This window comes from Pieris brassicae, chromosome 9 (assembly GCF_905147105.1).
Source record: "Pieris brassicae chromosome 9, ilPieBrab1.1, whole genome shotgun sequence".
Classification (NCBI taxonomy): domain Eukaryota; kingdom Metazoa; phylum Arthropoda; class Insecta; order Lepidoptera; family Pieridae; genus Pieris; species Pieris brassicae.
Genome location: NC_059673.1, coordinates 18,279,607 through 18,295,467, shown reverse-complemented (window position 1 = coordinate 18,295,467; position 15,861 = coordinate 18,279,607). Strand labels below are relative to the sequence as shown.

At 33.0% G+C, this 15,861-nt stretch overlaps 1 protein-coding gene across 1 annotated transcript; it reads left to right on the top strand.

Moving 5' to 3' along the window:
• The first annotated feature begins 387 nt into the window (after nucleotides 1-387).
• Nucleotides 388-2,077, top strand: LOC123714283. The gene is made up of 2 exons (XM_045668492.1): nucleotides 388-664; nucleotides 1,586-2,077. The coding sequence occupies exons 1-2, from the start codon at nucleotides 426-428 to the stop codon at nucleotides 1,803-1,805; spliced, it is 459 nt and encodes a 152-aa protein (XP_045524448.1). The 5' UTR covers nucleotides 388-425; the 3' UTR covers nucleotides 1,806-2,077.
• The last annotated feature ends 13,784 nt before the right edge of the window (nucleotides 2,078-15,861 follow it).

Sequence of the window (15,861 nt, the reverse complement as noted above, 5' to 3'; positions counted from 1 at the left end):
TTTATAGCTTTAAAAGAGTGTCTTCTCGTCCATTTTTTAATAATGTTTATAATTTTGTTTCACGTGACATCCACGCAATTGCAGCAAAGTGTAACGTAAGATTAGCTCTTAAAATTCTTAATACGCTTTAAGTTTTCTCAAAATTAGCGCTTTGGTAGTCAATTTTCATGATATATACCCAACCATCATAATATGTGTACACTTAATCTTCATCGTCGTATCTTGATTGCTGTGTCATTATATAAGATCGCCCTACTAAGCGTCTTTTACGGTTTTTCATCCTGACGTATGCTTTAAGAGTTGAATTTCGAATCGGGTAATTCCTTTAAAGATCATCTATGTGCATCTAGGCTATAATTCTTTGTAGTACAGTTATAAAAATTCAAACAATAAAACTTTTATTACGAACATAAATTCAGTGAAGGATGTTATTAAAAATTCAATTGATTTTCCTATTCACGACGCAGTCTTGGGGGAAAGATCACCCGATAATAGTGAAACTTGATCCTGTCGAGATAATAAAAACTTTAGCGTCTGAATCTTCGTTGAAATATCTACGAAAATTGGCTGATGTATTTGCTAAGAAAGCCGCTGAGAAATTTGTCAGCGAAATAAAAAATAAAAAATATGAGCTGCTTCACAATAATCATGAGTTTTTGAACGAGTAAGTCTATATTAAATATACTTTGACATACTAACTGCGTCGCTAATTTCCCTCCGTTATTTAGTAATTGATTAAAAAAAAACTATTTTATTATTATTGGCTATGTGACCTCGTGTCATGCCTCTATGATATTTATCTTAAGATTCCTTGAGTGATTATCTAAATACTACTGAAATAGTTCATTTGTTCGGTAGAACTGGAACTAGTTGGACATTTGTCCAGGAAGGAAAAATCTATTTAAATTATAATAATTATTTAAAATTATATGAAGTAAAAGCAAGTGCTAAAATCCGTTATAACTGTATCTGTGAACATATTTTAAACATTTTTATTTAAGAATTGTAAGGACGCATTAGGACAAATTTAGTTTACGTAGATCTTTTTTCCAACTTTTCGCGGTATCTGAAGAATAATTTATCTTGTCATTTATCTTCTGCTTCGTAATTAGCTACTTATACATATTAATTGTCACTAACCCTAGGAATAACTTACCGGTTATATTGATGAAAGGTCCCGGCTAAATTCTATTGTATTAGGTACTTAATAACAACGTCATCGGCTGTTACGACTATCGGTTCTTACGACCAAATCGGAGTATCCCGTCAATGTCGTTATATAACAGATTTGGACTGTATTATTATTAAAATATTTTTATTTTTTACTTTATTCTAGATATTTTGTTTTTTTTAATCATATATGTACTAGTTGTTCTTTACCCTCTGTAGGTGTTTCCTTTTTTATTGTTCCATGCTAGGGTTGCCTGGATGAAATCGCTTGGCAGCAATAAGGCCGCTTGTCGCCTAATAACTTATGTATATGTTTATATATAGATTTTGTTATATATGTTGTTTTTAATAAGGTAACGAAGTGTAAATAATTAATTCAATATGCTGATATTGTTTGAAATATTTTATTTCGTAGGCCACGCACTACTAAAGACAAACATCAAAAGGCTGTATTGGATGAGGAAAAGGCTCTTGAACTTCTAGAAAAGCCATCCCCAGATGGAGACAATTTGGACTTTGAACAATTGGACTCGACCAAAGAAGACGAGGAGTCCACAAATGCGAAATCAATACCAGTTTTCAGTCTCATGAAAGTAAATGGAAAATATGTTAGACGATTCTTAGGGTTGTTATGAATAGTTATATGCATTTTTATTTTATTATGTCTTTTCCTGTTTGAGGGAGGGCAGCAATTTAATGGCCTACCTGCGTCGATTAAACATGCCAAGACAATTGGTAGTTTTAAGAGACGGTGGTGTGGTTTCATGTGTTACAATATAACGAATGTGTGTGTTTGATTTATTATATTTATATATGTTATTTATTGATGTTGTTTCCGTATTAATCTTGTCTCTTTTTTGTGTTGTAATTAGTTTGTGCAAACAAATAAATAAGGTATTAATTCCTACTGTGTATTTTTTTTTTAATAGTAGCAGATATATTTTATAGGTTAGGTTATTATTTTCGTTATACACACAACAAATTCCCAAAGTTCCAACTTTAGGAACGTTAACTTGCAAAATGTAAGTTCAAAATAGCAATATTGAATTACACAATACACCAGGACATCAGGAGCCGAGAGGAAATCCAGGAAGATCGTCGCCTCTATAACTCACGGGTATGAATTATTGATGGCTCCAACAATACCGTGGCGATATTACGCGATAAATAAACGGTATGAACGTCTAAGAATGGATAGACGGAGTATTCGAAAGTCTGGGCTTTTGAAGGATTTATGTTCAATGCAAATGTTGTAATGTGCTAAAGATCTATTGCTAGAAAGAGTTTTCTAAAAGCGTCCTCTTTAGTTGTGGTCGCTTGAAGTACCACGGTGCAAGACATTCCTGTGTTTTATTCATTGATAATTTTTCATTGGAATTGATGCCTGTCATGTCACACCTTTCAACCTGAAACAATAATATCATCCCAAATTTGAACCCTCAACGCTCTAAACTCGCTATTTACAAAACTGATAATAATAATCGTTTATTTGCCAATATTGTGATATAGTGGTTAGATCCGCACAATCAGCCATATATAAATAGGCATGAAAATGTCATATAAAATAATGTCAAAGTTAAATTATTAACAATCGGTGTCAAATCTGTGGTCCATATACTCGCCTACGCTATAGCACTTTGCCTTTAATTACCTTGGTTCGGATATGTTATGGTTGGAGCATAAATAAAATTATATATTGTTTTTAAATTAAAACCTGTTAAATATTTTTTACGGTAGGTAACTGAGAATGTTTTAATCCAAAATCTTAATGTTACACCTATCAAACTAGACCAAAATATAGAAACCATAATTGGGTTTTGATAACAAATCATTTATTTAGTACCAATTCAACGATCTCTCTCTGATAGTTGACATTTAAAAAATACTCTCCGTGGTGGCCCGGGAGAGGTCGCTCAAGAACGATTATGCCGCCAGTTAAAACTGTCAAAAGCCTTAAAAAGCTCCGTTGTGTAACGATGTCGCCAGGTTGCTTTCGACTGCCAACCTATTGAAATCTCCATTATTCGTAAGAGTTTCTTAAATAGTTCACATTTAAAACTGTCATAAATAAACTTATAAGCCATCGAATGCTGTATCATTCCGGTTTTGCTACAATAGCCTTTGTTCTTTCAGTTTCAGCGAACTTTAACTATTGTTGTGTTAACAATGCGTTTCCCGACCACGTAATTAAAGCTGTACTTTTGGAGCTTTTTTCCCATTGTTTAATTAGTTTCAAATTGACTTTAATAAATCGACCCAATAAGTTTTTGTTTGAAAGTGAACAATTGTTTACTTTTAATTTTCGTTTACGTTTAAACTAACTCGATAAACGTAAATTGTATTATATATATCTTGGTGTTCGACTGCCTCTTCAAGATGACAACTAATTATTTGATTTTATGATTAGAGCTCATACAACGTCATTACCATTGTTGGATTTTGCTGCATTTTTACAAAACCATTATTGATCACCATTGCTCAAAATCTCTTGAAGTATGTTAATAACGTAAATTAGCGTGTAGTTATAGAATTAAAAGAAAAATTAGTTGCACCTTCTAAGCTCTGGGCCTAACATTCATGACGTACCTGATATACGCCGTCGATTTGTTGGGTCTAAAGCAAGCCGTTTTCCTCACGATGTTCTTCTTATCTTCGAGCGAATGTTAAATGCACTCTTATAGTCCAGTGGTGTACGTCCGGGGATCGAACCTAAAAACTCAGGCATGAGAGATTCCCGCTGAAGCGATTAGGCCAGCACTGCTCTCGTTAAAAAAATATTTAAACAATTTTTACATTACCTTAACTTTTACGAACTATTTCGTGGTTCTTAATAATTTTTTTTATGGCATTGGTACGCTGTGTAAACATACAGAATCTGCTACTGAATAGTTATTTTACCTATGATTATATTATAAAGAGTATTCGTATGTAACTTCGAATTTGTCCAGGTCAAATTATGTCAAAGTAAAACCTTGTTATGTATTACACAGATAACATAATGCTTTCATTATATAGACACAGATTTGTGGTCGTATTTCCGTGGTCCAAGCGGGATCGTGATTCCGCATCCAATTGTATGCTACACGGATGTAAAAGGATTAATACCAAATGATATGCTGTAAATGGTAAAATCTATATTGAAATTCTTGTTTCAGTATTTGTAACCTAATTATTCTGACGGCATTTACTATAATTAAAGAGGAATAATTACGTTAATAAACTAATGTCTGTGTTCAATATTGGTGTATGAAGCAAACACTATATCTGTTTATGCCTTCTAACGTAAGACTTTGTCAGAAAACAAACACAGGGCGAATGGTTTTATGCAATGGATACATAGGTATCAGTAGGTAGGTAATAGTACCTCACCTTACCAATGCGGTAGTATGATGATTTAAAAAAAAGGCTGCCTCTACTAGTTTACAGACGTAAGAAGTGTACTGTATTACCTTATTTTTCAATAAATGATCTACTATATGCAACTTAACAGAAATTGGTTAGCTAAAATAAAATTAGATTAAGTTTAACAAAATCTTTTATTATCATAGACATGAATACAAATAATACAATTATTTCATTTTATCTTTTTACTATTAAGATTATTACAGAGTTTCATTAATTGTAATAGAATTATTACTATCATTGTTTTCCTTATTATATATTTTTGTTATTAATGGCTTCGAATCTCTTCGAATCAACCGTGGTAGCGACAAGAAAAAGATGGCACGTAACAGAAGAATGTGACGCGTAACCCAAAAATGTGATCGATAAAAAGGTTCCCATACTCCTCCGAAACGGTTCGAGCGATTCTTATGAAATTTTATGTGCATATTCAGTAAGTCTGAGAATCAGCTACATACAATACATACAATCTTAAACTTTCACCTACTATCAAACGCTACATTTCATTTGGTAATTAGAAAGTTATAACTTGAACTCTGAGGTTTATATAGAGAAATATTCACAAAAAAAACCTAAAGTATGTTTCATTCCGGAAAACCAGGTAGCATAGCAAAATGTTCCATGTTGGTATGTACCAAAAAGGTAGACTAAGTAAAAATCACATTAAGGAGAAACGAAGTTTGCAGGAGCTTCTAGTATATTAAAGAAAATTATCTAAGAACATATTATTAGAAAACAAGAAATCATAAAACCTTTTATAAAAAATAATGAAACGACCCTTGTGAAATTAAAATAAGTGAGCAAAAACATCTTCAACATACAATAAGCCTTAAAGCTTTAATTCCATCTAGAAGCCTAAATCCTCGTACGAGTTACCTGAGTCCTGACCCAGATTTTTTTACTTCGAATGAAATTGCTTGTACAAGGCAACACTTTTTATTTTTATATTACAGCGCTCGTTCTTGGCCAAATGATATGATATTTATGCTGATGTAATAGAGCGTTCGCGTGAAATATATTTTGGCGAAATTATTTTTGGAGCTCTCTGAAGATTTTTTATGATACCGAATTTTGTATTCCGGATTCAATACAAATCTTTTATGTTTTTATGAATGTTGGAATTGTGTTTTAGCATTCATATGTGCAGGTTTCCCGTCTACGAAGACTATCTTGTTTAGTAAGTAGTAAGTACTTACCTACTTCAATAGAAGTTCATTGCCGCATAGTATGATAAAAAAAAATAAAATGGCGCTACAACCTTTTTAGGTCTGGGCCTCAGATTCTGTATCTGTTTCATGATCTTTTGTTAATCGAATGGGCAAGTAGGTAGCCTTCTATGCCTGACGCACTTCGTTGACTTTTTGGGTCTAAGACAAGCCGGTTTCCTCACGATGTTTTCCTTCACCGTTCGAGCTAATGTTATGCGCACATAGAAATAAAATCTATTGGTGCACACCCAGGGATCGAACCTACGACCTCAGGGATGAGAGTCGCATGCTGAAGCCACTAGGCCAACACTGCTCACATAGTATGATTAAGACAGATAAAATATACGTTTAAAATTTCTAAAAAAATTTTTAGTTGATAGCAATTTTTAGAATTTTTTTAAATATTTTCTGCTAAGGCGGCTAGTGACCTACCTGCAATAGTATGACTCTCGAGTCTGTTCAAATCATGGACTTTTATTTTTAAGAATCTCCTACCACTTTTATAGGTCCGGGCCTGGGGGTCAGATTTCTGTATGTGTTTCGTGATCATTCGTTTTTTCTAACTGGCAAGTAGATAATATATAATTGGTAATAGACCTTTTGTACGTGACACACACCTCTTGAGTCTAAGACCGGTTTCTCACGATAGTTTCCTACATAAATACATAGACAGAAAGTTTATTGGTGTATAGACGGGCTCCGAACTAACGACCTCAGGGATCAGAGTCACACGCTGACGCCTAGGCTAACACTGCTCAGAGGCACATGAAAGCTTTATAAAACGGCACTGTATATATATACACTGTGTATTAATGATTCAAGATATATACAGTCGATATAACAATCGCTCCTACAAAGTAGAATAAAATCGAAGTAAAACTAAATACCGAAGAAGGGTCGATTGTATTGATCCGACGCTAATTCCCCTAATCCACTTACGCCTTCCGGAATAAGTATGAGTGACACCGGATTATATACGGCTACATTACTTATACCAGACTATGTTGTGATTTTTATTCTAGAAATAGAATATCTTTATACAATTCTCAGTTTGCGAGGAATGTTGGTATGTGCGGTGTTTCCCAAAGTTCTTCAAAGCTTCCTGGTTAACTATGAATATTGATTACGAATTGGTAAAATTATCTAAAAAATATTTCAGAAACAAAGTGGTTATTATTGTAATGATTTATGATATTCTTTGTTTGTTTTTCTGGCGCGTATATAAATAGTTTTGTTGGTATTCCGAAACGGGAACAGTCGACATATAACTGGCCATGTGAAAAACATGGATTTTCAAGATTAATGCCACAAACAATTAGCGACTATAATGTATTTTATTAACTAGCGAAGCATTTGTTTTTACGATATAAATTTTTCTTACATCCTCCTTACCAATATTTGCAGCCCGCATTCTGTTCATGTTATGTCAAACGCCTTAAAAGCATAGTGCTGGCGCACTAAAAAAAATTGCTATCGTAACAAAAGTCTGGCTTACTTAATATGGTGGTTAGGTATTCATAAATTTTATGACAATAACAAACACAACAAAAAAAGAATTACAGAGACATTAATACAGAGATAACAAATTTATGAGTATAAATCGGACGTACGTTTACAATACGTTTATTTTAATATACAAAATTATTAACAATTTAATTCATATAAATCAATACTTTAAGAAATATTGATCAATTATGTTTAACACAACCTAGCACTAATTACGGAAAACTTAATATTATGTATCAAGGCGCACAAATATATAATAAATTGCCATCCAGTTTAAAAGAAATAAAACCATTTTACAAGGGTCACTACCACAGAGACCAAAATTTTACGGTGCACCATCCGTATCACTTCTTTTTGACGTTCATAAGTATACTTGTTTACCTATATGGATAAAGATACTTTGAGTTTGAATTTGAGTTTACCTCGAAAAACTACGACCTGGAACGCACGCAGTTTTGCCGCGCACCACCGCTATGTGAAGGCAGCTGCCAACTGAACCATTTCCGAATGAATTCAATTACCTTCAAGAAAAGTGCTTATTAATTCTTGAAAGGCTAGCAACGCACTTGCGAGCCATCTGGCAATGTGAGTGTGCATGGGCGGCGGTGTCACTTGACATTTAGGTGAGCCTGCTATTATTAAATGTCAACCCGTTTGCCTCCTATTACATAAAAAATGATTATTTTCAAATAATTTCATAACACGATGTATTTAACTAACCTACTCAAAATTTTCTCACTAAGTGAATGTAACTCTTTGAGGAGTAAAGTATCTTTGAACCGAATGTTCTTAAGTCTAGACATCAACAGGTTTAATATGGTAAAGTGCTTGTTTTGAAATTGCCTACAACTCCATGCATATTATGATGATCCTGGATTAATTGAATCGGTATAACGCCTTTTGCCACAAGCCGATAGGTACCTATTAATATATTTTTTTTTTATAATGGTTAACACTATATTAATGTTATATTTAATTATGTTACATAAATAAAACCGACCCCAAAATGTCCGTTAATTGTTCGAAAACACTTATATTTTCATATTTATTTTTCGAGTGTTTGTGCGTATTGCCAACTATTGTAAGGGCAAAATATTAGTATTATCAGCCTCACCTCTCTCATTGTTCCCAAACGTTCTCCATATTCTTACGGCTTACAATTGTGTGCCTTTCATGTTAAGAATATATGAAAACGAGGTATGTACACAGGGCTTATTATTCTGATATAAAATTGCGTATCAATGGCCAAGGAACCGTTATTTATTGTACAGTAATTAAATTCTTTGGTTAAAAAGACGCTTGGAACCGTGCCCTATGCGCCATCTTTGTTATTATTATATGTACAAAATACGGGATAAGTTATCTGAGAAATATTTTATAAATTTTATGTATGTTTTAACAATTAATTAAAGACTGAGTCGTACATCCCCAAATAGTTAAATAAGACTCGCAGTAAGGTGGAATCAGTTTCTACACTTACATTTGGCCCGTTGTACCCCAGGTCCTGGCTAATTAAGCCTAGCTCCTTCCAGACGCTCGAGCGACCTCCCTGATCCACGGGTGTCTGCTCGTTGGGAAGCAACAGCATTCGAGGACTACTGTGTGTGACTGATTCCTCTGCGCTGAAACAGCCTTTGTACCTACAAGGGACTCTGTCGGACTCAGAATAGACAGAAATTGGCTACTAAGATAAGGTAAGGTGAACTGGACTAGTAAGAAATGTTACATATACGGCCAAAACTAATATTCAATCTCAATCCAATTTTAGCCTACTTAGATCGACAATTTAATCCATTTCTACAGAAAAGCATGCCAATATTCATATCATAGATTGAGTTACCAATGTATTTTTTCAACCAATCCTTCAGAGGACCGATCAGAGATTGAAGATTGCCCTCTGTATGAAAATTTGTGTTTACACATGCCAATAACCTGTATGTCCATTTTGACAGTTGCTCAGATTGGCCAAATCAATTCCGGATAGCTATCGGAGAAATTTGAAGGTTTATGGCTTATGGCCGATCCATGTTACGATCATCCAACTTTATATTCATTAGTAAAATGTGTTCATTTTCGTCGTTCTCCAGTTCTCGTGATAGTGATTTGGAAGTTTTAATGCAATTACCCGATTGGGATAGTGAAGTTGTTGGTGATATATCATCTGCAATTGATAAGCTAGCTTACGAGTATGTTTTTATACACCAACAGAGTACAGAAAAATTACATGAAATTGCTGGATTTCTTAGAATTGTTGCCATTGATTGCACTCATTTACGAATTCAATCATCATGTAAGTAATTTATATATTATTTAACATTGTACATTATAGTATGAAGTTGTAATAATAATAAGCAGCATCATTTTCTTTAGGTGACGTAATTGGTGAATAATATCGTAATTGAAAAGGATATTTCTCTTTAAATGTATAGGCTGTGTGTGATGCAGAAATAAAATTTATTAATGTTGTGCCCCATGGCCTGGTGCCGTTCATGATGCAACAACATTTGTAAACTCAGTTCTACAAGTTAATTCAAATTGATTGATAAGAAGGTAGAACTTGATAAATGTGCCAACTAAATTAACATGTATATTTGTTTATAGCTTAATATCATACAGGTCTACTGAGAAATCACTGGATTGTTGTTAATAGTGCTTACTCAAATATACCATATTCATTAACACCATTTCTCTGGCTGACCAGATATAAGATGAAATACACATTAAGAATAGGAATACTATAGACAGGTAAATATATAGTATAATTTAGAGTATTAATAACTATACTATGTCAAAAAGTTGCAGGATATGTGACCCAAACGAAACATGATGTAAGGTTTAAATATTTGTTTTTTCAGAACATTGGAGTATGGAAATGTTGCTTTAACATTGTATTTATCACTAGCTAAAGTTCAAGCTATTATTATTGCCACAGCTGTTATGCAAAATATTTGTAAGGATTATAATTTGTAGATATACCGGCAGAAGTTTTAGTTCCAACACTTGATACAATTTCAAGTCAAGAAGTTAATGAAGGAAATCAAGACATAACTGAAAGAACAAGCCTTATTCATTATTATTTTGGGAAAATTAATATAATTCTAGCAGAAACAAACATGTGGTATTTAAATGTCCTTTTGTACATATAAAATACTAGTACTTATTTTTCTTAGAAGAAACTCAGTTAAAATTTGAATAAATTATGTAGTTAATCTACCTATAAAATTAAATTTTTATTTATTATAACCATGTAATGTAATGAAATATTAGGAAAAAGAAATAAAAACATAACATAATATAAACTTTATTTCATTATATTCTTATAATATGTAAACCAAACCCTATAAAATAGTAAACTATACTATGCTAATTAATAATATTCTCTACAACCAATTACTTCCTTAACTTTTCTATTTTTAATTAAAACATTTCTAACTAAGACTAGTTTTTCATTAGTTCTAAGTTCTTTATTTCTTAATATTAAATGTTTGTTTTTAAAATTTACATTTATTAAATTAGTCTATTAATTTTTGTTTAGGCATATAATATTATTATATTTCATTATTTTTTCCTTTGTTCTCTTACGAGCATTCTTCTTTAAATTCTTTCATTTTAGACGAAGTTGCTGAGGCAATATCCTGGGACAAGTGGTAGCGGTGGCGTTTAGTCGCTGCGCCAAGCAAATCCACTCATACGTTTTTTTCATTTATAGCTAGTGGCGTTGGTGGCTTTCTTATTAATTGTTTTACTTTCTTGTATTATTAAGTTAAAACGTGCATTGCTTCTTAGACAGAGGTCCCTAATAAAACACATTTATATAACATTAATATGACAAAACACTCAAAGGCGGGAAATCAGCGTCATACAAATAAAATAAACCAAACACTTACGGTTTCAACATCCATTACGACAGAGATTATAGTTGTATAATTTATAATATTATGTTAATTTGTACTTAAGCAAACCGCACTTATATTTAGATTTTAGAAAATAGCGGGCACAAAGATTCATGAAGCCATGTGTTGACATTTGTCAGTTGTCACAGAAATCAAACGTTCCGTTCCTTACTAAAATCATATTACCACAAAAAACATAAATTATCATATTTAATAATATAAATAGAGACCTTAAACGTTTATATGAGTAGCTATAACCAAAAATATTTGTTACTATAGATAAATAGTCCTACTTATTTTATTTTATTCCAAAAACAGCAACCTTTTAGTATGCTTGAACAAACATATTGCATTTAACGAAACGCGGTCGAGAGGGAAGGATCACGCAAAAGATGACGTGCAATCTATTGTCGAATAAACAATCGGGTAGCAAATGTGTTACATTGGCATGCAGATTGGAGATCGATCTTTAGATATGAATTAATCCAAGATTAGATTTAGACTTAGATTGAGGATACATTATTAATTTTGGGCGTTAGTAGTGCTCAAAATATCGCCAAGATACCTATCAATTTTTTTTGACTATACAAAAAAGCTTACACTCGATATTATCTGTCGCCTGTTGATTTGCCTCAGTAAGTAATGCCCCACGCATTAAATTAGGGAAAACATAAAAATATTTAACAGTAACCGTATATTTGTACGCCCCAGGATTGTCTAATGGCCGAGGGTGACCGCGAACGGCGGCTGTCATCAAAATGCTGGGTTGATCATATATTAAAGTTGATTACAGTTACGAGCTTTTATTAAAGCTTATAAAATGAGAACTGATATATAACGGAAGATACATAATAAAATAACTTAATAAACTTATTGTCTACATATTTAGGAACCGCTTTCATAAGTTTTACGTGGTCTTAAAGCTCGAGAGACAGCTTTAGATTCCCGACGAACAAAAATGTATAAAAATTAAACAATAAGTATAATAGTGGCATAACAACCTTTTTAGCTCTTAGCCTCAGATTTCTATATTTGTTTCATGATTATTTGTCAATCTTATAGGTTTGGTTTTTTATTTTGGTTCTAAGGTAAGTCGGATATTTTCCTACACCGAACGAGTGGCTGTTAAATACACTTGGTGCACAGCCAGGGATCCAACCTACGACCTCAAGGATGAGAGTCGCACGCTGAAGCCACTAGGCCAACACTGCCATACAATGACAATAGGAATAAAAACGTGTCTATATTTTGTTAGAAAGTGCAAATTTAATGGTATGTTATTAGGACTACATATATTATAATAAATATTATAGTTATTTGTAATATCCATTACTACAATCTATATATGTATTGTAGTTTATGGTTATTTACGAATTATAATGTCTGATTTCAAGAACATATAATGATGGTTCTAGAAACCGGTAAATGACTCAACTGATTGCTAATCAATAAATAAATTTTGCCACGAAATTTTCGTAGAATATTATTCTCGTTGTGATATAAAACGTATACAAGTTATAATACACATAGCATCCCCTACGCTTTCCACCCTACGCTCCCTTTCGCTTACCATTTCCTGAAAGAATGCAGGCTTTCTAAAGAGATATTAAAACTGGGACCATGTGAGGGGTACTTAGAGATGAAAGGGATTGTTTGCCTGCTTTTCGACAATGACAGTTGAAAAGATGCAGTTGCTCGTTTTTCGTAATTCGCCATGTAAATACATACTTCAGTTTGTATATTCTGATTGCTAGGCCGTGAATAATTTAGTACTTTCTGTATATATATGTATAAAATTATAATGTAACAATGTTCGTTCTCATAATTTTCCGAAACGGCTCAATCGCTGCTTATGAATTTTTTATTCATATTCAGTAAGTCTAGTAGTCTAGTAAGAATCAGCTACTATCTATCTTTCCAACTCCTAAGTGATAAGGAGTGTCCAAAGGTGTACCTCAAAAAATATTTTTTTATTTAGCCAGTGATCATTTTTCTGTTTATGACAACTTAGTCAATCCGTTCCTGGTTGTATATATACATACCCATAGACATATAAAAGTGTTTGTACTCGTCATTAGTCTAGATTTATATTATTTAATGTTTAAAGAACTTTATTCTTTAACTTAATATATACGAACGAGATACACGTTGCCATCAGCCGTTCTAATTTGGTCTACTAGGCTCATTCTGATATGTTATTTTCACTATGTTATCAAATTAGTTTTATACTTGAAGACCCTGACTTTCGATCGTGTTGATATTAAAATTATTCGCCTTAACGAAGCAAATAATCGTTCCTTTAACCTTTAAGACTTTTCTTTTGGTGCCTCATAATTACTTGAGGTGGGCCATCAGTCTCGTGAAGTATGTTTTGCCCTGTGTATGTATGTATGTTTGGACTCAGTTTCCGCACTTAGACGCTCAGTAGGTCCATTGTTTGTTTTGTCCTGTGACAGATGCAGCAACTCCCAGTCGCAACACCTGCCCACTCCCTAACGTTACGAAGCCATGAGATTTTTCTTCTACCAACACGTTGTTTACCCTGGAGTTTTACCATAATAAATAATTGAAAAAGGTGTTTGTGCTATCGTTCATGGCACAACACATGGCCCAGGGACGCAACTTTCCGTTATTTGGTGTTCTGTTAACTACAGTAATTTGGACTCTACATACGGTTATAATTAGTAAAAATGTGTACTATATATCAATATAAAAAATGTGTTACATTTATTTTTCAAAACATTTACACCCTTCTATTATCAAATTACGATTATTCTTATAAACGTATTATCGTCCGATGCACTAATGCGTGAAGTCGTAAATTTCCAATCTGGGATTTAAAAACAAGGGTGCAAAGTATGGCTGTAGTGGAATGCTGTGTAATGAGGCATTATGCTTTGGATGATAGTGAAAAGTGATTTTTAGGGGCTCGTAAATATATAAATTGTACGCTGAACTTGTCTACTCGTACGACAATAAAATATTTTACGGGAATAACAATGTTCAAAAAAAATTCCTTAACGATATATCTTAAAGGAAATATCTTGATTTTTACTCTATATATGATAAAATTATTTTTTTAATGAAACTTGTCCATTTAATAGGTAGGTGGCCGATAATATATATTTTTTAACTATAATAGTAAGCCCTGATATAATCGATATATCCTGATTGAAACATAATAATGAAAAAGTGGACACAAAAGTCGTAACGATGAGGAAAAAATTACTACCTAACAATGAGAGAACTTAGACCAGTGTTGTCATACCGGGGGAATTTGTGCTTACTGTGTCCTATAACCCCTCATTTTTTTTTTTATATTAAAAATTATGTATGTTACGTAGGGTGGGTGGGCACATGGATTTTATAAAAGCTGAGTGTGAAGGAAAGTATCGTAAGGAAACCGCCTTGCCTTAGACCCAAAAAGTCGACGTGTGTCAGGCACAGGAGGCTGATCACCTGGCATAGAAGATGTAGAAATGATCATGAAACAGAAATCCGAGGCCCAGACCTGAAAAAGTTGTAGCGGCACTATTTTTTGAATGCGTTTATAATTTACTGTAATAATATAATAATAATACTGTACTTTAACTGACTTAATCATACTATAAGCCTTTAATTAGCTATTTAAGTTTTTATCCCTTGTCTCTTGTTACTTTGTATGTGTAACAAAATATTATTTTAATAAATAGGCTAAAATTGAGAAATAAAACCTTTTTTCGTGACAATTCATTCGATACTTGGAAGTAAATGTTCTACTTTCGGTAATTCTTAAACGTCACATACATAGATTCCATTATTTCCGCTTATATCGTTGGGTAAGAAAATAGATACAAATGTATTCGGCAGTAAATTCGGTTCGTCGCACTAATAGCCCGTGACGTCGTAAATTGCGGGTGAATAGTGACGTCACGGGGGTTGTACATGCTCATTTTAAATACTTATAAAGTGATAATTTCCCCCGAACAAAACATACAACATCAGAAGTAGTATTCGCTAATCACGTTCAAAAAAATCTTCAACGGACAATAGAATGACTGATTTGGTTTGTGTATATATTTTAGCAAAATTTCGTATAAATAAATTTTTTTCACTTACATGACGACTTCAGTGCTTCTCAGTACTCATACATTTCATATAAACACAATTTTTTCATTACTTTAATGACGTCGCCAGTGCTTATCAGTCAGCATGGCGAGCGAAGGACTGCCTCATATATTTTATATAAATACATATTTTTTTTATTTCTTACATGACGTCGTCAATGCTTCTCAGTAAGCATGGTCATCGAAGGGCTGCCTCATATATTTCATATGAACACAAATTTTAATTACCTACTTACATGACGTATCCAGTGCTTATCAGTAAGCATGGCCAGCAAAGGACTGCCTCATACATATCATATAAATACATATTTTTAATTACTTTAATGACGTCGCCTGTGCTTCTCAGAAAGCATAGCCAGCGAAGGACTGCCTTATACATATCATATAAACACAATTATTTCATTACTTACATAACATGTCGAGTGTCTCAGTAAGCATGGTCAGCGAAGCCAAGGACTGCCTGATACATTTCATATAAAGCCAGTGCTTATCAGTAAGCATGGCCAAGGACTGTCTATTACGTTTGGATATTAGATAATATGCTGAAATAATATATCATTCACTGCTGATTGTCAT

Bases quoted from the DNA above. Each gene is read 5' to 3' on its own strand.
- LOC123714283 (XM_045668492.1), top strand. From the start codon at position 426: ATGTTATTAAAAATTCAATTGATTTTCCTATTCACGACGCAGTCTTGG. The intron at 665-1,585 runs GTAAGTCTATAT...TTTATTTCGTAG, and splicing joins AATCATGAGTTTTTGAACGA to GCCACGCACTACTAAAGACA.